Source organism: Hordeum vulgare, chromosome 1H (assembly GCF_904849725.1).
Source record: "Hordeum vulgare subsp. vulgare chromosome 1H, MorexV3_pseudomolecules_assembly, whole genome shotgun sequence".
Taxonomy (NCBI): domain Eukaryota; kingdom Viridiplantae; phylum Streptophyta; class Magnoliopsida; order Poales; family Poaceae; genus Hordeum; species Hordeum vulgare.
Window position 1 is genome coordinate 28,132,135 of NC_058518.1, and position 27,015 is coordinate 28,159,149.

The window sequence follows — 27,015 nt, forward strand, 5'->3', positions numbered from 1 at the left end:
ACGAGCCCGGTGATGGTAAGTTGCGTTTTCGTTAATACAATGACCAAAGTGAACCCTAGAGTCAAATTCACTACTGTAGATGTATTTTTTTTCAGTATGACGACTATCCAACGCATCATCCTTCCCAGTTTCACGTTTGCTTTCTCCCCTACTCCTTTCGCCCTTTTCATGCATTCAAAAAGTAAACAAAAAAAATGTGATTTTAGAAATTGATGTTCAAAGTTCATGATAAATACTTCCTCCGTTCCATGATATAAAAATATTTTTAATATTACACTAGTATAAAAATCGTTCTTATATTATAAAACGGATGGAGTAGTATGTAGTACTCTTTCCGTAAAGAAATAGGAGTATAAATCATTTTAAATCACTACATTTCTTTACAGAGTGAGTACTCACAAACAATACTCGGCTCACTCAAACCAGCAAAACACGGCTCACCATTTGCGACTCCAAAATCCAAATCGAAAGCTCTCTCCACCGCGTACGAACTCGACGGCCGTTGCCGCCGACGATGTCGCGCATCCGCCTCTGCCGCCGCTCCTCCTGCTTCCTCTGCCCATCCTCCTTTACCTCGCCGATTCAACGCCCCTGCTTCCGCCGCTCCTCCTACATCCAGCCAAAGTCCGGCCTCCGCCTCCGCCACTGCTCCACCACGCCGATGTCCCGCGTCCGCCTCCACCGCCGGCTCCTCTCCTCCACCTCGCCGCCCTCACCTTCCTGGTCTCCCCGCGACGCCTTTGCCGCGGCCACAGAGCGTGTGCGCGCAGGCACGCTCAGTCGAGACGACGCACACCACATGTTCGACGAATTGTTTCGTCAGGCCACCCCGGTCCCCGGCCGCTCCCTGAACGGCTTCCTTACCGCTCTCGCCCGTGCTACATCCTCTTCCGCGTGCATCACAGATGGCCCCGCCCTCGCCCTTGCTCTCTTCAACCGCGTGTGCCGGGAGCAAGCCGGCCCGCGGGTGGTGCCGCTCACAGTCCACACCTACAGCATCCTCATGGACTGCTGCTGCCGCGCGCGTCGCCCGGACCTAGGGCTTGCCTTATTCGGCTGTATCCTCAGGACGGGCTTGAAGATGGACCAAATCACCGCCAGCACCCTCCTCAAGTGCCTCTGCTACGCCGATCGTACGGAAGAGGCTGTCAACGTGCTGCTTCATAGGATGTCCGAGCTCGGCTGTGTGCCTGATGCCGTCTCATACTCCATTGTTCTGAAGGCCTTATGCGACAATAGCATGAGCCAGCGGGCGCTTGACCTCCTCCAGATGATGGCGAAACAAGGAGGTGGCTGCTCCCCTGATGTGGTGGCGTATAACACGGTCATCCAAGGCTTTTTTAAGGAGGGCGAAACAGGGAAGGCATGCAGTCTATTCCATGAAATGAAGCGGCAAGGTGTTGTGCCCAGTGTGGCAACATATAACTCGATTATTGACGCGTTGTGCAAGGCCAGAGCAATGGACAAGGCAGAGCTAGTCCTTCGGCAGATGACTACCGATGGTGCTCAACCCGATACAGTGACATATAGTTGCATGATCCATGGATATGCCACGTTAGGGCGGTTGAAAGAGGCTGCTAAAATGTTCAGAGAAATGAAAAAACGGGGTCTTATACCAAATATTGTTATTTGCAACTCGTTCCTGGCCTCCCTTTGCAAGCATGGAAGAAGCAAAGAAGCTGCAGAAATTTTTGATTCCATGACAGCCAAGGGCCACAAACCGGATATCGTCTCATACTGTACTTTGCTTCATGGGTATGCCAGTGAAGGATGCTTTGCTGATATGATTGGTCTCTTTAATTCAATGAAAAGCAATGGTATTGCAGCCAACTGCCATGTTTTCACCATATTAATCCATGCCTATGCTAAACGCGGAATGGTGGATGATGCAATGCTCATATTTACGGAAATGCAGCAACAAGGTGTGAGTCCAAATGTAGTCACATATTCAACTGTGATATCAGCATTTTCTAGAATGGGTAGGTTGACCGATGCCATGGAGAAATTTAATCAGATGGTTGCCAGGGGAATTCAACCGAACACAGCTGTTTATAACTCCATAATTCAGGGCTTTTGTATGCACGGTGGTTTGGTTAAAGCCAAGGAACTGGTTTCTGAAATGATAAACAAAGGTATTCCTCGTCCTGACATTCTGTTCTTCAGTTCAGTAATAAACAGTCTGTGCAAAGATGGAAGGGTTATGGATGCACATGATATCTTTGACTTGGTTACAGACATAGGTGAGAGGCCTGATGTCATTACATTTAATTCACTGATTGACGGATATTGCTTAGTCGGCAAAATGGATAAAGCATTTAAAATACTTGATGCCATGGAAGTAGTTGGTGTTGAGCCTAATATTGTTACTTACAGTACACTTGTTAATGGCTATTGTAAAAATAGAAGGATCGATGATGGTTTGACTCTGTTTAGAGAAATGTTGTGTAAGGGAGTTAAACCTAACACTATTACATACAACATCATACTGGATGGGTTGTTCCGTTCCGGGCGAACTGTTGCTGCAAGGAAAAAGTTCCATGAGATGATCGAAAGTGGAACAACAGTGACCATTTCCACATACGGTATAATACTTGGAGGTCTTTGTAGAAATAATTGTGCAGACGAAGCGATTGTCCTGTTCCAGAAATTAGGAGCAATGAATGTAAAGTTCAGTATTACAATACTCAATACCATGATTAATGCAATGTACAAGGTTCAAAGAAAAGAAGAAGCTAAGGAGTTGTTCGCTGCAATATCAGACAGTGGGTTGCTGCCTAATGAGTCTACTTACGGAGTAATGATAAAAAATCTTCTAAAAGATGGGGCAGTGGAAGATGCTAACAATATGTTTTCATCAATGGAGAAAAGTGGTATAGTCCCCAGCTCCCGTCTTATAAATGGTATCATCAGATTGCTGTTGGACAATGGTGAGATTGCCAAGGCTGGAAATTATTTGTCTAAAGTTGATGGGAAGAGGATCTTACTTGAAGCTTCAACTACTTCACTGATGCTGTCTCTGTTTTCAAGGAAAGGGAAATATCATGAGGATATGACATTGCTCCCTGCAAAGTATCAATTTTTCGATGGATGTAGTTGACTTTGCTCTTGATATTAACTCCTCAGATAGTAGTCTAACACAAACTAGTTGGAATTTTAGGGGTAATGATTTCTGATGGCGATTGTAAAGGTATACAATCTTTCTCTAGCAGCCACCTGAGATTTTGTAATCTCTCTGGAACAGTCACTTTCCTTCATATGAATGCATTTAGAGCACTGCCCTTCTCACTGATCTGGTACATATGCACGGTGGATATACTTCTAATTTTTAGTGCTCATGCTGAAGTCTCCTATACTCTATGCTGCTGTGAGTTGGACTGTTGGAGCTTGTTGCATGCAGGCGAAAGAAGTATTTTCGGTATGATTGTCTTTCTGCTTTACTTCATTGAAGGTTCAACTATTTTTCCTCGTGTAGGTAAAGATATGGCAAAGAATTTACCGTTGTGAGCTTTCTCTTTAGTTTGCAGGTCAGGTGACAGAGGAGAAGGAATCAAAGCATTTGATTGACGAAAGCTTCTTGCTCTCGTACAGTTCTGTCTTCCTCAGTTCTCGGCACTACTCTGTAACAGTAATGGCTCCAAGAGTTCAGCCTGCAACCTTTACCTTCGCTATTCATTTCTTGGCCCTGCACTACCCGACGTGCTATTGCAGATCACAACTGCACTCTCACGGTCACGGGGAGGCGGCGCCACTGCTGTTGAGTTCAGCTTGATTTTACCTCGCGCTATCTGAAAATAGTTGAAGGCGAACCACTCTTATGTTCTTGTATGTTACTGAAACTTTGGTTATCTAGAAAGCTAGGTTCAGCCGCAGAGCTGGCTAAGCATTCAGCCAAATTCCTGTTTGTATGCAGCCTGTAAGAGTTAAGATTTATCAATTTTTTAGTGGAGTTTTATGTCTAGTCCAGTGCATCTTTCATTTAGTTCTGCCCATGGTTATGCAATAAATGTTTCTTTGCTGTTATTTGGTGTACTCACTTGTGGGGACAGGGCCTATAGCCCCGGCCCGTAAGGGGCTTTAGTCCCGGTTCACTAGCCGGGACTAAAGGGGCGGGACTAAAGGCCTAACCTTTTCGTCCCGGCCCTCTTACACGCCGGGACTAAAGGTGCTCCACGTGGGCGCCTCGTAGCGCCCCAGGGGCAGGCCCTTTAGTCCCGGTTCGTTACACGGTCCGGGACTAAAGATTTTCAGATTTTGCTGGCTTTTGGGTTTTTTTTTGAATGAAATTATTTTTGAGTTTTAGGGTTTTAGGGTTTAGGTGTTCAGGAGATTAACGTGATGCCTCGTTTGGTGTTTGGGAATTAGTTTTTATATAATTTAAAATAGAAATAATTATGCATATATATATATAAGATTAACTTATCTTACATGCGATCATATATATACAATTATATGGAGATCTGAATTATCGGGACTAGAGCCCGTCTATTCGATTACATGGACGAACATCAGTAATGGCCCTTAGCTACATTAAATCGTCCTTTGTCTTCTATAACTTCTGTCCTCAGAAATCCCGCAAGCTCCTCTGCAACAGCAATTGCGCGTTGCTCTGGTAGGACATTCGTCCTCATGGCCGTGTGCTATATAAGAAGAGGAGATGAATATGAATATCAATCATGATAACAAAGAATGACGGGTAAAAATAGAGGTGTGAATGTTCATTGCTTACGTCGAATCTGTGATCCTTGAACTCAGAGGTAAACGTGTGAATGGTCTCGCAAACATAGTATCCGCTTAGATGGGGCGCCGGTAATATCAACTGCAGGATCTTCCTGGCGCGGTACTCCTCTAAGCTCATCAATCTGCTTCTGTTGCTCGTTAATCCTGGCAAGCAACTGGTTGAACTTGTCATTCTCCTCATCCTGCTGCCGCTTCTTTGCTTTCTCTCGGCTTCTGTAAGTGTCTTGGTCTCTGGCAAACCCAAGCCACCATGGGTAAGAAGGACCGAAGCCTCGCGTTCGTCCTCCATGTTCGTCATTGCCGAGGACCAGTGTGAGCAAATCTTTATCTCTATCTGCAGTGAACTTTCTTTTTCCCTCCTTAATTTCTTTCACTATCCTTTTCCAATTCTCCCTGGGTATCCTAAGCTCGTCATTGCAGATAAGGTTCCCTGTTGTTTCGTCGTACGACCCACCATGCGCAAGGAACCAATTTCTTGCTCTCAATTCCCACTCATCACAGAGTGGTTTAGGTACGATGCCTTTACCTATCAGATCTTGCTCTTTCTTATCCCACTTTGGGATGGCAGTCTCATAGCCCCCTCGCCCCAGCTTGTGGTGATATTTCTTCTTGTCGGCATTTATCTTGTTCTTTTTTGATAATGCTTGGGCATCTTCTGACTCCTTGTACTCTTGAAATGCCTTCCAGTGATTCGCCTGCTTGGCTAGATACCCCTCTAATACTGGCACTTTCTGTGTCTTCAGATAGTTTTTCCATAGCTTCTTCTTCCAGCTACGGAACAGTTCGGCCATCTTCTTCAGAGTCCACTGCTTGACTTTGGCCCTCAGTTTGTCTGCGGCGTCTTCATTCTCACATTCTGGCAGGTTGAAATGTGACATGAGATCATTCCAAAGATTATCTTTGTATCTTTCGGCGACATAGTCACTATCGGCTGCCCCTTTGCACTTGTTCCACTCCCGAACGCTGATCGGGACGTGATCCCTAACGAGAACTTCGCACTGCTTCTTGAATGTGTCAGCAGCATTCTTAGGAAGCTTGGGTTCTCCCGTAGGAAATATCACCTCAAATGTGTAATGCGTCCGTGCATCCAACTTTCTAGTCGGGCCTCGTTTCGTAGTTTTGCTCGATGTGGAGGCCTAAGAGGGAGAAACATTCGTCAAATGAATGTATATGTATACAATATAGAGCTATCTCCAATATTTTTCACATATTACAAGTGATTGTCGAACTTCATATGTATACCTCGCCGGACTTCTCCTCTTCACCGGCTTCTCCATCAGTGGAGCTATCACCTTCTCCGTCATTGGAACTATCTCCTGCCCCATCGGCTTCATCTTCGTGTCGCTCGACCTCCATTCCAACGTCTTGGTTTAGATATGACAATGGAGATTCAGCTGGTTCAACGTCGGGGCCGTCTTTGATTATATCTTCCAGAAGTTCTTCCTCTTCGAGGTTCCTGATATGTGGATCCATAGTTCTGCAAAAAACGGTTTCTCTTAACCTTTGTACCAAAAACCAAAGTAGGAATACTTTTCCAATTTGAGACTCCTAGATTTCTGCATAGTATTTAAAGTAGGAGTACTTTTCCAATTTGAGCATTCAATAAGCAAAACCAAATCGTAAAATAAAGTAGTATTCAAATTAGCATGCATTCAATTATAAGCTAATACATCATCACTTTTGTCCGTATATCGTCGAATATTATCACTAATACTCCTCGAATACTATCATACATATAGCATCACTAATACATCTAGAACCGTAGCGCCCGACGGGTATCGGCGCGGGCGGTGGACACCCAAAGAGAAGGAACCATCACAGGATCATAGCTCCAGTGAGATCCCCGAAGAACTTGCCAGGTAGGCTCGAACCTGCCCTCCAACACAACCATGTAGCGATGGACGTGCTCATCCTCCTCGCTGACACGGTGACGTACCACCTCCGCGGAGTCCGGAAGCCTCGACACCCTCACTGGCCCACGCGACCGCCACCAAACAAGGATCGGGTCAACGACGGACTGGCTCCTCACCAACCTACGCCCCTCCGGAAGGTAGCACCTCCCAATACCAGCCGGGTGGAGCCCAGTCCCGGACAGGGCCCCTCTGATCAAGCAGGTGTCCTCCGCCGAGTCGACGACGAGGATGCGGGATATGCATCGTAAAATGAACTAAAAAAATAAACTAGTTCTATTAATTTTCTTGCTAAAAATAAACTATTAACACTTAAGCATATACAATAGCAAAATTAAACTATTACCACTTAAGCATATACAATAGCAAAATTAAGCAATAATCTAAGAAACACTATTAACACTTAAGCATATACACTATACAATAGCAAAATTCCTCCTCTTCTTATTTTCATTTTTCTTCTCCTCCTCTTCTTTTCTTGATCTCTTCTCCTCCTCTTCTTTTCTTCTTTTCTTATACACTATACACTATATACACTATAGCAAAATTCCTCCTCTCCTTATACACTATACACTATATACACTATACACTTAAGCATATACACTATACAATATACACTTTTTCTTCTTTTCTTCTCCTCCTCTTCTTATTTTCATTTTTCCTATTCTTATTTTCTTATTTTTGTTCACATTTCTTCATCTTGTAACCCTAACCTAATCCTAAATATTACTAACCCTAATAATCTAGCACAAACCTAATAACAATAGGAATTAAATGACAAAAAAAATCTTTTTCTTTTTCTTTTTCTTCTTTTCTTCTCCTTTTTCTTCTTTTCTTCTCATTTTTCTTCCTTTCTTCTATATATACTGGCCGGAGTGTTGGGGAGGAGGGGGCGGGGGGCTTACCGGCCGGAGGTGTCGACGGCGCGCGACGAGGAGGACGACGCGACGGCGAGGAGCACGGCGCGACGGCTAGGAGGACGGCGCGACGGCGAGGAGGACGGCAGGCGGCGGCGAGCAGGACAGCGGGCAGCCTGACGGCGTCGGTTAGTTCGTCGCTATGCCGTGCCGGGCAGGAGAACGAGAGGAAGAAGAAGAGAAATGGACGAATTGGGTTGGAAATTTTCGAAGTCCCGCTTATATAGGTGGATCTATATTCCCGGTGCGTTTCTCGGGCCGGGACTAAAGACCCCCTTTAGCCCCGGTTGGTGCCACTACCCGGGACTAAAGGCCTCTTTTCGGGCAGACCAGGAGGCGGGAAGCAGGGGGTCTTTAGTCCCGGGTCGTGGCTCCAGCCGGGACTAAAGGGGGTCTTTAGTCCCGGGGCGTGGCTCCACCCGGGACTATAGCCCCTCCTCGGCTGCACGGTAAGTTTAGTCCCACCTCGCCAAGCGAGGGGGACAAACACTTGTTTATAAGCCCCGTCGCAGCTTGTCCATCGAGCTCCTCTCTAAAGCAGGCTTACGGGCCTAAACTTACTGAAAATTGAAACTATATTCGAAATTGTGGAGAAAATTCAATCTGAATTCAAATTGAATTCAGGTCGAATTTTGTCCATGATTTCTCATATAGTTTCAATTTTTTTCTATTTTCAAAATTAATTATTTTGACTATCCAAACTACTAACTTATTTTGTTATTTTCAAATAAAAACTATGTTTATTAAAAATTCTTTTTGCATATTTGAGAATTTGACAAAACTATGATAATGAAAAGTATTTGAAATTGAATAAATAATTCAAAACTATTTTTTATTTTCAAAATTAATTATTTTGACTATCCAAACTATTAACTTATTTTGTTATTTTCAATTAAAAACTATGTTTATTAAAAATTCTTTTTGCATATTTGAGAATTTGACAAAACTATGATAATGAAAAGTGTTTGAAATTGAATAAATAATTCAAAACTATTTTCTATTTTCATAATTAATAATTTTTACTATCCAAACTATTATTTATTTTGTTATTTTCAATTAAAAACTATGTTTATTAAAAATTCTTTTTGCATATTTGAGAATTTGACAAAACTATGATAATGAAAAGTGTTTCAAATTGAATAAATAATGCACAACTATTTTTTATTTTCATAATTAATAATTTTGACTATCCAAACTATTATCTATTTTGTTATTTTGACTTCATTTGGTATATTTCGTGCATTTACTTATTTTGTTTTGAGCTAGTTGACCCTGAAATTGAAAAGCACTACAAATGAACTCTGAAAATGTTGAAAGTTGGCATGCTCTCATCATTTCACCCACATAGCATGTGTTAAAAAGTTGAGAGGGCTACGACAAAAACTGGATGCAGTTTGTGTACCAAACTCACAATCTATCTCGAAGTAGCAGGGTTTCGAACGAGAACTCATCTCTTACAAAGGGATTTCATTTTTTAAACTTATTTGAACTCCATACTTTTTGTGTGTTCAAAATGCACCATTCAAAGGCACATCACAAAATTTCAACAATTTCTGACTTAATTTGGTATATTTTGTGCATTTACTTATTATTTTTGAGGTAGTTGACCCTGAAATTGAAAAGCACTACAAATGAACTCTGAAAATGTTGAAAGTTGGCATTGTTGGTCACGTAGCATAAATTCAAAATTTTCCTACTCATGTTCAGATCTTCCTATGGAGAGACCAGCAACGAGTGAGGGGTAAGAGCATCTTCATACCTTTGAAGATCGCTAAGTGGAAGCGTTGCTAGAACGCGGTTGATGGAGTCGTACTCGCAGCGATTCCGATCTAGTGCCGAACAACGGCACCTCCGCGTTCAACACACGTGCAGCCCGGTGACGTCTCCCGCACCTTGATCCAGCAAGGAGGAGGGAGAGGTTGGGGAACAAGACCAGAAACACGACGGCGTGGTGTTGGTGGAGAGACGAGGTCTCCCGGCAGGGCTTCGCCAAGCGCCTGCAGAGAGGAGGAGGGAGAGGAGCAGGGCTGCGCCGAGAGAGAGAGAGATTAAACCGTGTCTCAAACAGCCCCGGACCTCATCTATATATAGGGGGAGAGGGAGGGGGCGCAGCCCTTAGGGTTCCCACCCCTAAGGGGTGCGGCAGCCCTTAGATGGGAGAGGGGTGGCGGCCAGGGCAAGGGGGAGGGGTGGCGCACCCCTCTGGTGGGCCTAAGGCCCACCTAAATCAGGGTTCCCCCTTCCCCCCTTTTTCTGGTGCCCATGGGCTGGGTGGGGGGCGCACCAGCCCACTTAGGGGCTGGTTCCCTTCCCCACTTAGCCCATCTAGCCTCCCGGGGTCGTTGCCCCCCTTCGGTGGTCCCCCGGGACCACCTCCGGTGGTCCCGGTGGTCCCGGTACGTTACCGGTGATGCCCGAAACACTTCCGGTGTCCGAAACCATCCGTCCTATATATCAATCTTTACCTCCGGACCATTCCGGAGCTCCTCGTGACGTCCGGGATCTCATCCGGGACTCCAAACAACTTTCGGTAATCTCGTATAACAATTCCCTATAACCCTAGCGTCATCGAACCTTAAGTGTGTAGACCCTACGGGTTCGGGAGACAGGCAAACATGACCGAGACACCTCTCTGGCCAATAACAATCAGCGGGGTCTGGATACCCATGGTGGCTCCCACTAGCTCCACGATGATCTCATCGGATGAACCACGATGTCAAGGATTTAATCAATCCCGTATACGATTCCCTTTGTCTGTCGGTATAGAACTTGCCCGAGATTCGATCGTCGGTATACCTATACCTTGTTCAATCTCGTTACCGGTAAGTCTCTTTACTCGTTCTGTAGCACGTCATCGTGTGACTAACTCCTTAGTCACATTGAGCTCATGATGATGTTCTACCGAGTGGGCCCAGAGATACCTCTCCGTCACACGGAGTGACAAATCCCGATCTCGATTCGTGCCAACCCAACAGACACTTTCGGAGGTACCCGTAGTGCACCTTTATAGTCACCCAGTTACGTTGTGACGTTTGATACACCCAAAGCACTCCTACGGTATCCGGGAGTTGCACAATCTCACGGTCGAAGGAAAAGATACTTGACATTAGAAAAGCATTAGCATACGAACAATACGATCTAGTGCTAGGCTTAGGATTGGGTCTTGTCCACCACATCATTCTCCCAATGATGTGATCCCGTTATCAATGACATCTAATGTCCATGATCAGGAAACCATGTGAAAGGATCGATATGGTTGGCTAGAGGGGGGGGTGAATAGACAACGACCACTTTTTAATTAATCTTAACAAGTTAAGGTAAACACTATACGGGTTCACAAATAATATGACAAAGAGGTGACCCCTATAGATGCTACCAAGAAGACCTATTAAGGCAAGTAAGATATAATCACAAGTAAAAAGAAATACAAAGTAAAGGGTAGAGATAACCACAAGTGGAACCGATGGAGACGAGGATGTGTTACCGAAGTTCCTTCCCTTTGACAGGAAGTACGTCTCCGTTGGAGCGGTGTGGAGGCACAATGCTCCCCAAAAAGCCACTAAGGCCACCGTATTCTCCTCACGCCCTCGCACGATGCAAGGTACCGTGATTCCACTATAGGTGCCCTTGAAGGCGGCGACCGAACCTTTACAAACAAGGTTGGGGCAACTCCACACAAAGCTTGGAGGCTCCCAACAAGACCACGAAGCTTCACCACAATGGAATATGGCTTCGAGGTGACCTCAACCGTCTAGGATGCTCAAACACCCAAGAGTAACAAGATCCGCAAGGATAGGTGGGGGAATCAACTTTTCTCTTGGTGGAAGTGTGGATCTAGGCCTTCTCAACCAATCCCTAAAGAATCAACAAGTTTGATTGGCTAGGGAGAGAGATCGGGCACTTCTAAGCTTGTGGAGCAACAATGGAGCTTAGAGAGGTAAGAGATAGGGTTCCTCAGCTAGAAGAACCCTTTATATAGTGGGGGGAAAAACAGACCGTTTTCCCACTCTCTGCCCGAGATCCAGCGGTACTACCGCTGGGAAGGAGCGGTACTACCGCTGGTTGCAGCGGTACTACCGCTGGGGCTTCCAGCGGTACTACCGCTGGCACCAGCGATACTACCGCTGGCCCCTTGGTAGTGCATAAGCACTACTACCGCCGGGAAAGTCTTCGCAAAAGGGTCCGTCCACGAACTACCGCTAGGTAGGTGGAACAAGGCACCTGGAGCGGTACTACCGCTGACCAGGGGGCGGTACTACCGCTGGCTAGCGGTACTACCGCCAGACAGCGGTACTACCGTTGGCTGCAGCGGTACTACCGCTGGCAGTCCAGCGGTACTACCGCTGGCACCAGCGATACTACCGCTGGGGACCATTTTGCAGAGATGCTCAAGACGAAATAGGCGAGGGCCGCTCCAAACACAGAAGGGGAGAATTGTGATGAGTGCGTGTGTAAAGATAGATTCCACCCAAACCTTTCCACTACGGATCCCCTCTTAATAGTATGGCTTTCCTATGACTCAAATAAAGAGAATCGTAGAGAGCGCCGTGTTTCCGTTCCAGTAGAGAGGAGACGAGTTGTCTTGTGCCGTTGACGAGTATTACCTGAAACCTTGACACACACGATTAGTCCTGTACGGTACTGTCATCAATCACCAAAATTACTTAGGCATAAACTATGCCTCAACAATCTCCCCCTTTTTGGTGGATTGATGACAAAACCGGATTTGCACAGATAATAATATGAGAATAAAAAGATAGAGATATATGACATATGACTCACAGCATATGATGGAAATAAATCTAATCTCACATAAGAAAGATCATGTCTCACACAAGATAGCAAACGAATCAAACCAAGTTCAAAGCAAACCATACGAGATAAAGCAAAGCAATGCAAAGTTCGAAGTGAAAGCAAATCCTAGACTCTCTCCCCCTTTGGCACAAGACACCAAAAAGGGGCACACCTAATGCCACAGGTAACTACTCCTCGTCTTCAGGATCACCAGACTCGTCTGTCCCTTCCTGGTCGGTCTGCTCCTCCTCTGCTGCCTCATCGCCAGACCACTGGTACCCCTGAGCATGCATCCAAGTGGCCTCCGGAGTGATGTCGTCCTCGGAGCCGCTGGAGATGTCCACATCCAAGGTCCTGAGAACACGCTTATGCCTCTGACGGCTCTGCTTCTGAGCCACATGTGTCTGGTACTGTCCCTTGGCCTGCATACAGAAAAGTGTCTTCATCTTGTCCTGCAGTTTGATAGCCCAAGATGGCATGGCAGATGAGCGGGGCTGAGAGGCAGGTCCTCTGCCAGCAACGGTCTCTGTATCAGTGTCCATGTGCTGAGAAGATGAAGATGGGTTGGCCCACTTGTCCTTGACGCGCAGCCTGATTGGGTCATGCACAATGTAATCAGATTGTGCGTAGAGCACCTCATCCGGAAAGGCCTGTTCCCACTTATGGCAAATGTATGCAAACAGGTAAGGCCCATAGATAGGAACCTTACGATTGATGATGCAGTTCCAGAGCTCTGTGAACATCACATCTGCAATATCCAGCTGAGCAGACTCCTGAGACATAGCATCCTCACACAGTAACAACATCTCAGCCAAGTAGCCATGTACCTCATCGAAGTTCCCAATCCGAGGAAAAAGAGTGTTGCGAAAGATCCGATGCATGATGTCCAGGTGCTTGGGAAGCACCCCCTTCCTCAGATACAGTGACTGCAGTCTGTCCTTTGCGGAGGCCCTATTGGTGGGGGCTGCAGCATATGGACGCAGCCCAAGAGGAGTGTCAGCACCCTGAAAGTCAATGTGAAGGAACTGCATGAACTCAGTCCAGGAACCAGTCATCTTTTTTGACCCAGTCATCCAGATCATGGAACGCTGATCATCAGGCGAGAAGTGGACTGTGACATAAAACTGGGCCACTGCAGTGGGATCAAAGTCCGTCTTGAAGGAAATGATGTCTTTGATGCCCAGTTTGTCAACCAGAGAGAGGGCATCACCAAAGTACTCCATGTTCCGCTGAAGATGTGCCAGATCAATCCACTGAACAGAGACATGGTTCTTCTTGAAGGAAGCAATAACATCCCGATATATCCTGCACTGGTCCTTTACCCAGACATTTTCAACCCCATCAATCACTTCCCTCTCCTTGAGATAGGGGTTCTTGGTGCGGAACTGCAGAAAGTCCTTGGAGGACATAGAGCGGATATTGACCCTCTTCTCCTTGTGGGCGACCTTCTTGAAGGTCTTCTTCTTGGGAGGCAGACCAGACGTGGCAGACCCCTCGGGCACCTCTGTGTTGCGAAACTGTTTGGATGCCGTGTCCCGTGGGGGGTTCGAACGGCGAGCAGAGCCACCTGTGACACAGACCACAAAGAGAAAAGGAGGCGGCAAGAAAAGTCAAGGCAATGAATCTTGAAAACGCAGAAAAAGGAAACATGCATTGCTAAGCAAAAGAAAGAAACACCGTGAATGCTCCTGGCGGTAGTACCGCCACCCCTGGCGGTAGTACCGCTGGGGCCTAGCGGTAGTACCACTATCCCTGGCGGTAGTACCGCTGGGGGTCATAGCGGTAGTACCGCTACTCCTGGCGGTAGTACCGCTGGGGGTCAGAGCGGTAGTACCGCTACTCCTGGCGGTAGTACCGCTGGGGCCTAGCGGTAGTACCGCTACCCCTGGCGGTAGTACCGCTGGGAGGTTTTGACTTTCAGATCTGTCATATAAAACTCGTTTTCGAGTGCATGGACTGAATATGAACACTAAGACATACACCCCAGCCCTACTGTCATGAGGAACACATAGTAACACGAGGTACAAACATGCCTAGGCAGGAGAGAGCACGTTTTAGATTTAAATCAAAAGTTCAAGTATTCGATCTAAGACGATGAAATCCTAAACCATGGCAGCAATCATAACAACAAACCATTGGACCTATACTCCCCTCAAATATTTCCTTCATGCCATCCAATAACTAGCCATAGGATCAACAAGATGAATCCAATCCCCAATGCTCCTAACCCTAGAACATGAAGAACAACCAAATAGAAGAAGGGAGGAGCTTTTGTTACCGGGATTCATGGCTTTGGAGGAGGAAGAATAAGTGAAGCAGCCCTTCCACACCAACGGGGAGAAGGAGCTCCACAAAGTGAGATCCAATCGAGGGGGTTTTCGGTCTGGGGGAGGGTGGAGCCGCGAGGAAGAAGAAACAGATGGGAAAATCGGGCTCCCCCTCCCTTTATATAGCCCAAGGGGTACGCACAACGATAGTACCGCTGGCGGTAGTACCGCCAAATGCAGCGGTAGTACCGCTGGGGTCCTGGCGGTAGTACCGCTCCCCCTGGCGGTAGTACCGCTCCCCCTTGAAACCCTAGAAATTTTCTAGCCGGTCGTGGTAGATTTTGAATCCTGGCGGTAGTACCGCTACACCTGGCGGTAGTACCGCTGGGGTCCTGGCGGTAGTACCGCTACCCCTGGCGGTAGTACCGCTGGGGTCCTGGAGGTAGTACCGCTACCCTGGCGGTAGTACCGCTGTACATGTTTCAACACGGCTAAGGAAAGCGGGAAAAACTTGGGCACATGACAAGTGAGCAAAAAGGGATGACTTCCAAGAAAAAGTACTGACTTGTCATTGTATAACCTCTCCTTTATACGCAAGAGAGGATGGAGGGGCGGTGGCCGAGGCCACCTATGTTTGAGACAATGGTATGACACCGCGAAGAATTATCCTTGGGTTCATGACCAATGCTCGTCTTTGAAGCACAAGTACCATTTGACAATGGCTAAAGTGAAAGACTAGATTGATTTACGCATAATGGGGGGGAGGGAGAGTTCATTGAGAGAACAACACTCCCCCTATGTCTATGCCTACATCTAGACCAAGATGAAATGTGAAGTGAGGTGCAATATGCCTAGTTTCAATCCACATTACTTGAATCAATGATATTTAGCTCATGCCTTAACTCCCGGAACCTTGCTTCATCTAGTGGCTTGGTGAAAATATCTGCAAGTTGCTCTTCAGTGTGGATGAAGTGAACCTCAATATCACCTAGCTTGATATGTTCACGGATGAAGTGATGACGAATATCAATATGTTTGGTTTTGCTATGTTGCACCGGGTTGAGGGAAATCTTGATGGCGCTTTGATTGTCACATAGAAGAGGCACTTTGTCACAAGTGACACCATAATCCTTTAAAGTTTGCCTCATCCATAGCAATTGAGCACAACAACTTGCAGCCGCCACATACTCAGCCTCGGTGGATGATAAGGAGACACAGTTCTGCTTCTTTGAAGACCAACTTACCAAAGAGCGACCAAGGAATTGGCATCCTCCAGACGTTGACTTCCTCTCCACACAATCTCCAGCCCAATCTGAGTCAGAATAGCCAACTAGATTGAAGTTTGCTCCTTTGGGATTCCAGAGGCCAAAGTTTGGGGTATGAGCCAAATATCGAAAGATTCGTTTGACAGCCATGTAATGACTTTCTTTTGGTGCGGATTGAAACCGTGCACATATCCCTACACTCAACATAATATCCGGTCTAGATGCACAGAGGTAAAGGAGGGATCCAATCATGGAGCGGTATACCTTTTGATCCACAGCTTTACCATTGGGATCACTGTCAAGCTTGCATCTGGTTGGCATGGGAAACTTGACCGGTTTGACATCTTCGAGCTCGAACCGCTTGAGCATGTCTTGAGTGTATTTGGCTTGTTTGATGAATGTCCCTTCGAGACCTTGGTTAATCTCGAACCCGAGGAAAAACTTCAACTCTCCCATCATGGACATCTCAAACTTCTCAGTCATTAGTGCAGCAAATTCTTCATTGAATGAAATGTTAGGGGAGCCAAAGATAATATCATCAACATATAGTTGGCATATGAACAAATCCCCTTTAACCCTCTTAGTAAAAAGGGTGGGATCAATCTTCCCAATTTCAAACCCACGATCTTGTAACAACTCAGTAAGGTACTCATACCACGCGCGTGGGGCTTGTTTAAGGCCATAGAGTGCCTTATTGAGTTTGTACACATGATTGGGGAGCTTGGGATGTTCGAATCCCGGGGGTTGTTTGACATATACCAACTCATTCAAAGGACCATTAAGAAATGCACTTTTCACATCCATTTGCTGTAATTTCAAGTTATGATGAGAAGCAAATGCAAGTAACATGCGAATAGATTCTAGACGAGCAACAGGGGCAAAGGTTTCACCGTAGTCGATACTCTCGACTTGGGAGTAGCCTTGAGCCACCAATCTTGCCTTGTTTCGAATCACAATTCCATTTGCATCTTGCTTGTTCTTAAATATCCATTTGGTCCCAATGACATTATGTTCCTTCGTTGGTCGAGGCACTAAATCCCATACTTGGTTGCGCTCGAAGTTGTTAAGTTCTTCGTGCATGGCCATAAGCCAATCCTCATCATCGAGCGCTTCCTGTACCTGTTGAGGTTCACAATACGAGACAAACGCGTGATGCTCACAATAATTCCAAAGCTGTTGACGAGTAGATACTCCCCTTTTTAAACTGCCAAGAACATTCTTCATAAGGTGTGATTTGACTCTCAGCTTGTTCGCATTCTTGGCTGCTCGACGCTCCAGGAGTTCTTCATTAGATAACGGAGGTGTGTCGCCTTGTGTCACTTGTTTGCTCTTGCGTCTTGAGCCGGTTGTTGGAGCTCCAGACGGGAATTGTGAGGTAGTCTCCTGATCATCTTGTCCTTCGACTTGAGCAAGTTCACTGGTTTGGTCTTGTATTAGTGGTTGCTCTTGATCTTGATCTCGTGTTGGTTCAAGGTCTTGGGATAGTGCTTGAGTGGGCATATCACCATTGTTAGGCAATTGATCTTGACCGAGAGCTTGATCAACTTGTTGAGAGTCTTCTCTTTGTTCATCGGAAGCGTGTGGGGCTTATGGGGGTGATGGCTCCACTTGAGTAGAGCATTGTCCTTCTCCTTCGGCCACAAGGGGTTCCTCAATGGGGAGTATTTGACCAATCCCCATTCTTCTTATGGCTTCGGGAGGAATTTCATCACCTATATCACAAAGACCACTTTGCTCCACTTGGGAGCCATTATTTTCGTCAAACTCCACGTTACACGTCTCCTCAATTAGTCCGGTGGACTTGTTGAGGACACGGTAAGCATGAGAGTTTGTAGCATAACCAACAAAGATACCTTCATGTGCTCTAGAATCAAATTTAGCTAACCGAGATCCCTTTTTAAGAATGAAACACTTACAACCGAATACCCGGAAGTACTTGAGATTGGGTTTGTTTCCAGTTAGAATCTCATACGGAGTCTTGTTCAAGCCTTTGCGGATGTAGAGCCGATTGGACTCATGGCATGCTGTGTTGATGGCCTCTGCCCAGAAGTTGTATGGAGATTTGAATTCTGCCATCATTGTTCTTGCAGCGTCTATCAAGGTCCGGTTCTTCCTTTCTGCCACGCCGTTTTGCTGAGGGGTATATGGTGCAGAATATTGGTGCTTTATTCCCTCATCACCTAGAAACTCATCTAGGGTGTAGTTCTTGAACTCGGTGCCGTTGTCACTCCTAATCATCAAGATCTTTGCTTCATGTTGACGTTGCGCTTCATTGGCAAAGTTGATGACCGTTTGTTGAGTTTCACTCTTCCTTTTGAAGAAATATACCCAGGTATATCTTGAGTAATCGTCAACAATGACTAAGCAATACTTTCTGCCTCCAAGACTATCAAAGGTTGGAGGACCAAACAGATCCATGTGAAGAAGTTCCAATGGCCTCTTAGTGTAGATAAGAGTTATTGGACGATGAGAAGTTTCATGAATCTTTCCTTCAATGCAAGCACTGCAAACACGATATTTAGCAAAGCTCACATTTGTTAGTCCACGAACATGGTCCCCTGTCAGAAGACTTTGCAAAGATCTCATATTGACATGAGCTAAACGGCGATGCCAAAGCCAGCCCACGTCAACTTTAGCCATTAAACATGTCGCAGTCTTTGTGGGTCGCTTTGAAAAGTTTACCACATAGAGACCATTTTCGACATGTCCAACATAGGTTACTTTAAGAGTCTTGCTCCTTAGGAGGACCACAGTGTCAATATTAAAGAATGTGGAAAAACCCATGATTGCAAGTTGACGAATGGAAAGTAAATTGTAGGCAAGAGATTCAACAAGCATGACCTTCTCAATAGACAAATCTTGAGAGACGACCACCTTACCAAATCCCAATACCTTTGACGAGGATGCATCGGCGAATTGGACATGGGTGGGCATAGATGGAGAAGGATGCACATCCACCACTAAGTCCTTGCTTCCGGTCATATGATTTGTTGCTCCACTATCGAGCAACCATGACACCCCACCGGAAGCAAACTCCTGCAATAGATCAAGGCTTGGTTTTAGGTACCCATTTTTTAATGGGTCCTTTCATGTTAGAGACAAGGGTCTTAGGAACCCAGATAGCCCATTCAATATCTTCATCGTAGGAACCAATAAATCTGGCATAAACATGCCCATCACTAGCACAACATAACATATATGAGGAATTGAGTTTGCCGGCTGTGTTAGTAGGAGCGGCTTTGCCCTTCTTGAGGTTCCCATAGTCCACCTTGTTCCTGTTCACCTTCTGAGTCCCCTCACCCTCCTTGACAAAGATGTCCATGAGGGTGAGAGATCGGTTGTTCTTGTTCTTCCTTTTACCTTTTGACTTGGAAGTAAGTCCAAGTCCTTCCTTTCCTACAACACCCTTTTGAGTGCTCAAGAGATCATTCAGACTCTTCTCACCTTGTCTGCATGACACAAGGCCCTTCTCAAGTTTCTCCTTTAACTTGGCATTTTCCTCCACAAGATGAACATGCTCACAACAGGGGTTAGTTGCACAAGTATTATCAATTAACACAAAGGGAGGACAAGTAGAGATCTCCTTGGTAAGCTTTGCTTGGAGTTGATCACGGGACTCTTTCAGAGCGAAATGAGCACCTTTCAAGGCTTTGTGGGCCTTGTCAAGTATGTCAAACTCTTCTTTGAGTCTGTCACGGCCAACCTCAAGAGCATACTTTTCAGATTTAAGCATGCGAGTAAGAACAACATCATGATCTAGTTTCTTTTGCATTTTAGTGCAGTCATCGTTATATGACTCCTCAAGAGCCAAACGAAGAGTGCGCTCTTCTTCTAGAGTACTAGATAATTCGGCAATTTCATCGGCATAGTCACGGCTATGTCCATGAAGCTCGGAGATGGTCTCCTCATGAGACTCAATGAGGTCAGTGGCCTCACCCAGTTGTTCCAAGAGGGCAACAAAATGCTTCTTGGTTTCTCCCTTAATAGTGCATAGAAACTTATCAAGATCATGCTCATTAAGTTCTCCAACATCACTATTTTCTACACAATTTAACAATGAAGGAGCAGAAGCAATGTTGGTCTTAATGATAGGAGTTACCTGATTGGTACCTTTTGCCATGAGGCACTTGGTGATGTGGTTCTCGTTGGGGGCGTTGAAGAGAGACACCTTCTGGGAAGGGGTAGTGGCTATAGCAACAGTTGTCGTTGCCACTGTATCATCATCATCATCATCATCAGAAGGATACTCCTCCAGGGCCACCATTCCTTTTGGGTGAGGTTTCTTCACAAAGTTGTTCTTGATTGGAAATGATTTGGTTTTGTCTTTGCGAATGAGCTTGCCTCCGTTGTCTTCTCTCTTCTCATAGGGGCATTCTGCCACGAAGTGACTCACGTTGCCACAGTTATAACATGTCCTTACTCGTTGTTTGGGTTTGAATCCACTAGAGTTGTTCTTGTTGAAGGTTGGTCTTGAGTTCCTTTTATTTCCCCAGAATTGCCTTGATGCAAGAGCCATGTGCTCATGATAGGCATACTTTGTATCTTCTGGGCAGCTCTCCTCTTCCTCATCTTCTTCTTCTTCTTCAAGCATTGCTCTTGCTTTCAACGCAAGTTTGGGTGAAGTGGTTTTTGATCGGACACGAGCAAGTGCATTGTCGGCTGTTTCGTTCATGATTGACATTGCAATGAACTCATCCAACACTTCACTAGAAGACAAGGAGTGGAAGTCTGGCCGCTGACGAATGACAGATGACATGGCTTTATTGAAAGGCATGATGGCTTTGAGAAACTTGCGCTTGACCCAAGTGTCATCCACATCCTTACTCCCATGGTCTTTTAGTGCCACAACAATAGCCGTCACCCTCCGATAGAGATCACGAGGGTCCTCTTCTTCCTTCATCACAAACTCATCGGCCTGATCAAGTATCACTTCATAGTTGGATCGTTGAATACTTGAGCTTCCCTTGTACAACACCATAATATGCTCCCAACAATCCTTGGCCAATGTGAAGGGACGTAAGTGGGGAAGGTCTTCAGGTGGCACAATAGACTGGAGAATAAACAGCGCAGAGTGATTATATTGATTGTCTGCATCTTCTCTTGGAGTGAGGTTGCTTGGGTCATGGGGGTAATATCCTTGCTCGATAATTCTCCACAAGTTTGTTGAGCTTTGATTCAAATGAGACTTAATAGAAAATACCCAGTTAGCAAAGTCACCTTTTACAAGTTTAGGAGGAGGACCAACAGGATTAAGACGAGGTGCGAGAACGGGTCCTCCATATGTCATGGGAGGTGGAACCGAAGCATGTGTTCCCGTTCCATCTTTTTCGTGAGGTGAAGCAGGTTGCATACCTTTAGCCGCTTCCTTAGAGGAGTTGGCCTCCGAATCGGAGATGGTGGGTTTAACCACTAAAGCCGGTTCAGGTGAACTTTTAAGACCATCAATTAATTCCTTAAGCATGGTTTTGACTTCGCTCATCAAGGACGTCTTGAGGGCGGCCATAGCCGTATTCAAGTCGTCCCTTGTGACCGAAGTCAAGTCCATGTCCTCAGGTTGCCCACGGTTAACTTCCTCTCCGCCTTCCATACTCTTCGGGTGGTTAAACCCTTAATAAAGAGACGTGGCTCTGATAGCAATTGAAAGGATCGATATGGTTGGCTAGAGGGGGGGGGTGAATAGACAACGACCACTTTTTAATTAATCTTAACAAGTTAAGGTAAACACTATACGGGTTCACAAATAATATGACAAAGAGGTGACCCCTATAGATGCTACCAACAAGACCTATTAAGGCAAGTAAGATATAATCACAAGTAAAAGCAAATACAAAGTAAAGGGTAGAGATAACCACAAGTGGAACCGATGGAGACGAGGATGTGTTACCGAAGTTCCTTCCCTTTGACAGGAAGTACGTCTCCGTTGGAGCGGTGTGGAGGCACAATGCTCCCCAAAAAGCCACTAAGGCCACCGTATTCTCCTCACGCCCTCGCACGATGCAAGGTACCGTGATTCCACTATAGGTGCCCTTGAAGGCGGCGACCGAACCTTTACAAACAAGGTTGGGGCAACTCCACACAAAGCTTGGAGGCTCCCAACAAGACCACGAAGCTTCACCACAATGGAATATGGCTTCGAGGTGACCTCAACCGTCTAGGATGCTCAAACACCCAAGAGTAACAAGATCCGCAAGGATAGGTGGGGGAATCAACTTTTCTCTTGGTGGAAGTGTGGATCTAGGCCTTCTCAACCAATCCCTAAAGAATCAACAAGTTTGATTGGCTAGGGAGAGAGATCGGGCACTTTTAAGCTTGTGGAGCAACAATGGAGCTTAGAGAGGTAAGAGATAGGGTTCCTCAGCTAGAAGAACCCTTTATATAGTGGGGGGAAAACAGACCGTTTTCCCACTCTCTGCCCGAGATCCAGCGGTACTACCGCTGGGAAGGAGCAGTACTACCGCTGCCTGGCGGTACTACCGCTGGTTGCAGCGGTACTACCGCTGGGGCTTCCAGCGGTACTACCGCTGGCACCAGCGGTACTACCGCTGGCCCCTTGGTAGTGCATAAGCACTACTACCGCCGGGAAAGTCTTCGCAAAAGGGTCCGTCCACGAACTACCGCTAGGTAGGTGGAACAAGGCACCTGGAGCGGTACTACCGCTGACCAGGGGGCGGTACTACCGCTGGCTAGCGGTACTACCGCTGTCAAGTGGCGGTACTACCGCCAGACAGCGGTACTACCGCTGGCTGCAGCGGTACTACCGGTGGCACCAGCGGTACTACCGCTGGGGACCATTTTGCAGAGATGCTCAAGACGAAATAGGCGAGGGCCGCTCCAAACACAGAAGGGGAGAATTGTGATGAGTGCGTGTGTAAAGATAGATTCCACCCAAACCTTTCCACTACGGATCCCCTCTTAATAGTACGGCTTTCCTATGACTCAAATAAAGAGAATCGTAGAGAGCGCCGTGTTTCCGTTCCAGAAGAGAGGAGACGAGTTGTCTTGTGCCGTTGACGATTATTACCTGAAACCTTGACACACACGATTAGTCCTGTACGGTACTGTCATCAATCACCAAAATTACTTAGGCATAAACTATGCCTCAACACCATGATCATCTATTGACTAACGAGCTAGCCAACTAGAGGCCTGCTAGGGACACATTGTGATCTATTCATTCACACATGTATTACTGTTTCCTGTTAATACAATTATAGCATGAACGATAGACGATTATCATGAACAAGGAAATATGATAATAACCATTTTATTATTGCCTCTAGGGCATATTTCCAACAGTCTCCCACTTGCACTAGAGTCAATAATCTAGTTACATTGTGATGTATCGAACACCCATAGCATTATGGTGCTGATCATGTTTTGCTCGTGGAAGAGGTTTAGTCAACGGGTCTGCAATATTCAGATCCGTGTGTACTTTACAAATATCTATTACTCCACTCTGTACATGGTCCTGGATGGAGTTGTAGCGGCGCTTGATGTGCTTCGTCTTCCGGTGAAACCTGGGCTCCTTGGCTATGGCAATGGCTCCAGTGTTATCACAGAAGAGTGTCATAGGACCCGACGCGCTTGGAACCACTCCAAGGTCGGTGATGAGCTCCTTCATCCAAATTCCTTCATGAGCCGCTTCTGAAGAAGCTATGTACTCCGCTTCACATGTAGATGCTGCCACGACTTCTTGCTTGCTGCTGCACCAGCTCACTGCCCCACCATTCAACACATATACGTATCCGGTTTGTGACTTAGAGTCATCCGGATCTGTGTCGAAGCTAGCATCGACGTAACCCTTTACGACGAGCTCTTCGTCACCTCCATAAACGAGAAACATTTCCTTAGTCCTTTTCAGGTACTTAAGGATATTCTTGACCGCTGTCCAGTGTTCCGCACCGGGATTACTTTGGTACCTCCCTACCAAGCTTATCGCAAGGTTTATATCAGGTCTGGTACACAGCATGGCATACATTAGAGAGCCCACGGCTAAAGCGTAGGGGACAGAACTCATCTTCTCTCTATCTGCTGCCGTGGTCGGCGACTGAGTCTTACTCAATCTCATACCTTGCAAAACTGGCAAGAACCCTTTCTTTGAGTTTTCCATATTGAACTTCTTCAATATCTTGTCAAGGTACGTACTTTGCGAAAGACCTATGAGGCGTCTTGATCTATCTCTATAGATCTTGATGCCTAATATGTATGCAGCTTCTCCAAGGTCCTTCATTGAAAAACTCTTGTTCAAATAGGCCTTTATGCTCTCCAACATCTCTATATCATTCCCCATCAATAATATGTCATCCACATATAGTACGAGGAAAGCTACAGAGCTCCCACTCACTTTCTTGTACAGACAGGCTTCTCCGTAAACCTGTATGAACCCAAACGCTTTAATCACCTCATTAAAGCGAATGTTCCAACTCCGAGATGCTTGCACCAGCCCATAGATGGAGCGCTGGAGCTTGCATACTTTGTTAGCACCCTTAGGGTCGACAAAACCTTCTGGTTGCATCATATACAACTCTTCCTTAAGGTTCCCGTTAAGGAACGCTGTTTTGACGTCCATTTGCCAAATTTCATAATCATAAAAGGCGGCAATTGCTAACATGATTCAGACTGATTTCAGCTTCGCTACGGGAGAGAAAGTCTCTTCGTAGTCAACTCCCTGAATTTGTCGAAAACCCTTTGCGACAAGTCGAGCTTTGTAAACGGTTACATTACCGTTTGCATCAGTCTTCTTCTTGAAGATCCATTTATTTTCTATGGTTCGCCGGTCATCGGGCAAGTCCACCAAAGTCCATACTTTGTTCTCATACATGGATCCTATCTCGGATTTCATGGCCTCAAGCCATTTGTTGGAATCCGAGCCCGCCATCGCTTCTTCATAGTTCGAAGGTTCACCGTTGTCTAACAACATGATTTCCATCACAGGGTTGCCGTACCACTCTGGTGCGGAGCGTACCCTTGTGGACCTTCGCGGTTCAGTAGTAACTTGATCCGAAGCTTCATGATCATCATCATTAACTTCCTCTTCAGTCGGTGTAGGCACCACAGGAACAACTTCTTGCGCTGCGCTACTTTCCTGTTCGAGAGGGGGTGTAATTACCTTATCAAGTTCTACCTTCCTCCCACTTACTTCTTTCGAGAGAAACTCTTTCTCTAGAAAGGATCCGTTCTTGGCAACAAAGGTTTTACCTTCGGATCTAAGATAGAAGGTATACCCAATAGTTTCCTTAGGGTATCCTATGAATACACATTTCTCCGCTTTGGGTTCGAGCTTTTCTAGTTGAAGTTTCTTCACATAAGCATCGCAGCCCCAAACTTTAAGAAACGACAACTTAGGTTTCTTGCCAAACCACAGTTCATACGGTGTCGTCTCAACGGATTTAGATGGTGCCCTATTTAAAGTGAATGCTGCAGTTTCTAATGCGTATCCCCAAAATGATAGCGGTAAGTCGGTGAGAGACATCATAGATCGTACCATATCTAATAAAGTGCGATTACGACGTTCAGACACTCCGTTGCGTTGCGGTGTGCCAGGCGGTGTTAGTTGTGAAACGATTCCACACTTCCTTAGGTGTGTGCCAAACTCGTGACTCAAATATTCTCCTCCACGATCAGATCGTAGACATTTAATTTTTCTGTCACGTTGATTCTCAACCTCACTCTGAAATTCCTTGAACTTTTCAAACGTCTCAGATTTGTGCTTCATCAAGTAGATATACCCATACCTACTCAAATCATCGGTGAGAGTGAGAACATAATGATAACCACCGCGAGCTTCAACGTTCATTGGACCACACACATCAGTATGTATTATTTCCAATAAGTCGGTGGCTCTCTCCATTATTCCTGAGAATGGAGTCTTAGTCATCTTGCCCATGAGGCACGGTTCGCATGTGTGAAATGATTCAAAGTCAAGAGAGTCTAGCAGTCCATCAGTATGGAGCTTCTTCATGTGCTTAACGCCGATATGACCAAGGCGGCAGTGCCACAAGTATGTGGGACTATCATTATCAACTTTGCATCTTTTGGTACTCACACTATGAATATGTGTAACATCACGATTGAGATTCATCAAGAATAAACCATTCACCAGCGGAGCATGACCATAAAACATATCACTCATATAAATAGAACAACCATTATTCTCTGACTTAAATGAGTAGCCGTCTCGCATTAAGCAAGACCCTGATACAATGTTCATGCTTAAAGCTGGTACTAAATAACAATTATTAAGGTTTAAAACTAATCCCGACGGTAGATGTAGAGGTAGCGTGCCGACGGCGATCACATCGACCTTTGAACCATTCCCGACGCGCATCGTCACCTCGTCCTTGGCCAGTCTCTGCTTATTCCGCAGTTCCTGCTTTGAGTTGCAAATGTGAGCAACAGCACCGGTATCAAATACCCAGGAGCTACTACGAGCGCTGGTAAGGTACACATCAATAACAAGTATATCACATATACCTTTAACGTTGCCGGCCTTCTTGTCCGCTAAGTATTTGGGGCAGTTCCGCTTCCAGTGACCTTTTCCCTTGTAGTAGAAGCACTCAGTCTCAGGCTTGGGTCCGTTCTTTTTCTTCTTCCCGGCATCTGGCTTACCGGGTGCGGCAACAGCTTTGCCGTCTTTCTTGAAGTTCTTCTTACCCCTGCCTTTCTTGAAACTAGTGGTCTTGTTGACCATCAACACTTGATGCTCCTTCTTGATTTCTACTTCTGCAGACTTGAGCATCGAGTACAACTCGGGAATGGTTTTCTCCATCCCTTGCATGTTGTAGTTAAGCACAAAGCCTTTGTAGCTTGGTGGGAGAGACTGGAGGATTCTGTCAATGATAGCATCATCCGGAAGTTCGACTCGAAGTGAAGTCAGACGACCGTGTAACCCAGACATTTTGAGTATGTGCTCACTGACAGAACTGTTCTCCTCCATCTTACAGCTGAAGAACTTGTCGGAGACTTCATATCTCTCGACACGGGCATGAGCTTGAAAAACTAGCTTCAGCTCTTGGAACATCTCATATGCCCCGTGTTGCTCAAAACGTCTTTGGAGCCCCGTTTCTAAACTGTATAACATGCCACACCTGACCAGAGAGTAGTCATCACTCCGCGCTTGCCAGAC

The 27,015-nt window shown here is 46.0% G+C and overlaps 1 protein-coding gene and 1 long non-coding RNA gene across 2 annotated transcripts in view; one reads left to right on the plus strand and one right to left on the minus strand.

The window, feature by feature from the left end:
• Nucleotides 1–345: 345 nt before the first annotated feature.
• Nucleotides 346–4,020, plus strand: LOC123400618 (protein Rf1, mitochondrial-like). Its single transcript, XM_045094660.1, has 2 exons — nt 346–3,415; nt 3,518–4,020. The coding sequence occupies exon 1, from the start codon at nt 515–517 to the stop codon at nt 3,095–3,097; it is 2,583 nt and encodes an 860-aa protein (XP_044950595.1). The 5' UTR covers nt 346–514; the 3' UTR covers nt 3,098–3,415; nt 3,518–4,020.
• LOC123400778 overlaps nt 2,553–27,015 on the minus strand; it is a 42,732-nt gene continuing 18,269 nt past the window's right edge. Inside the window, exon 3 of the long non-coding RNA XR_006610993.1 lies at nt 2,553–2,635. This is a non-coding gene — a long non-coding RNA (uncharacterized LOC123400778). The remainder of the gene's footprint in view (nt 2,636–27,015) is intronic.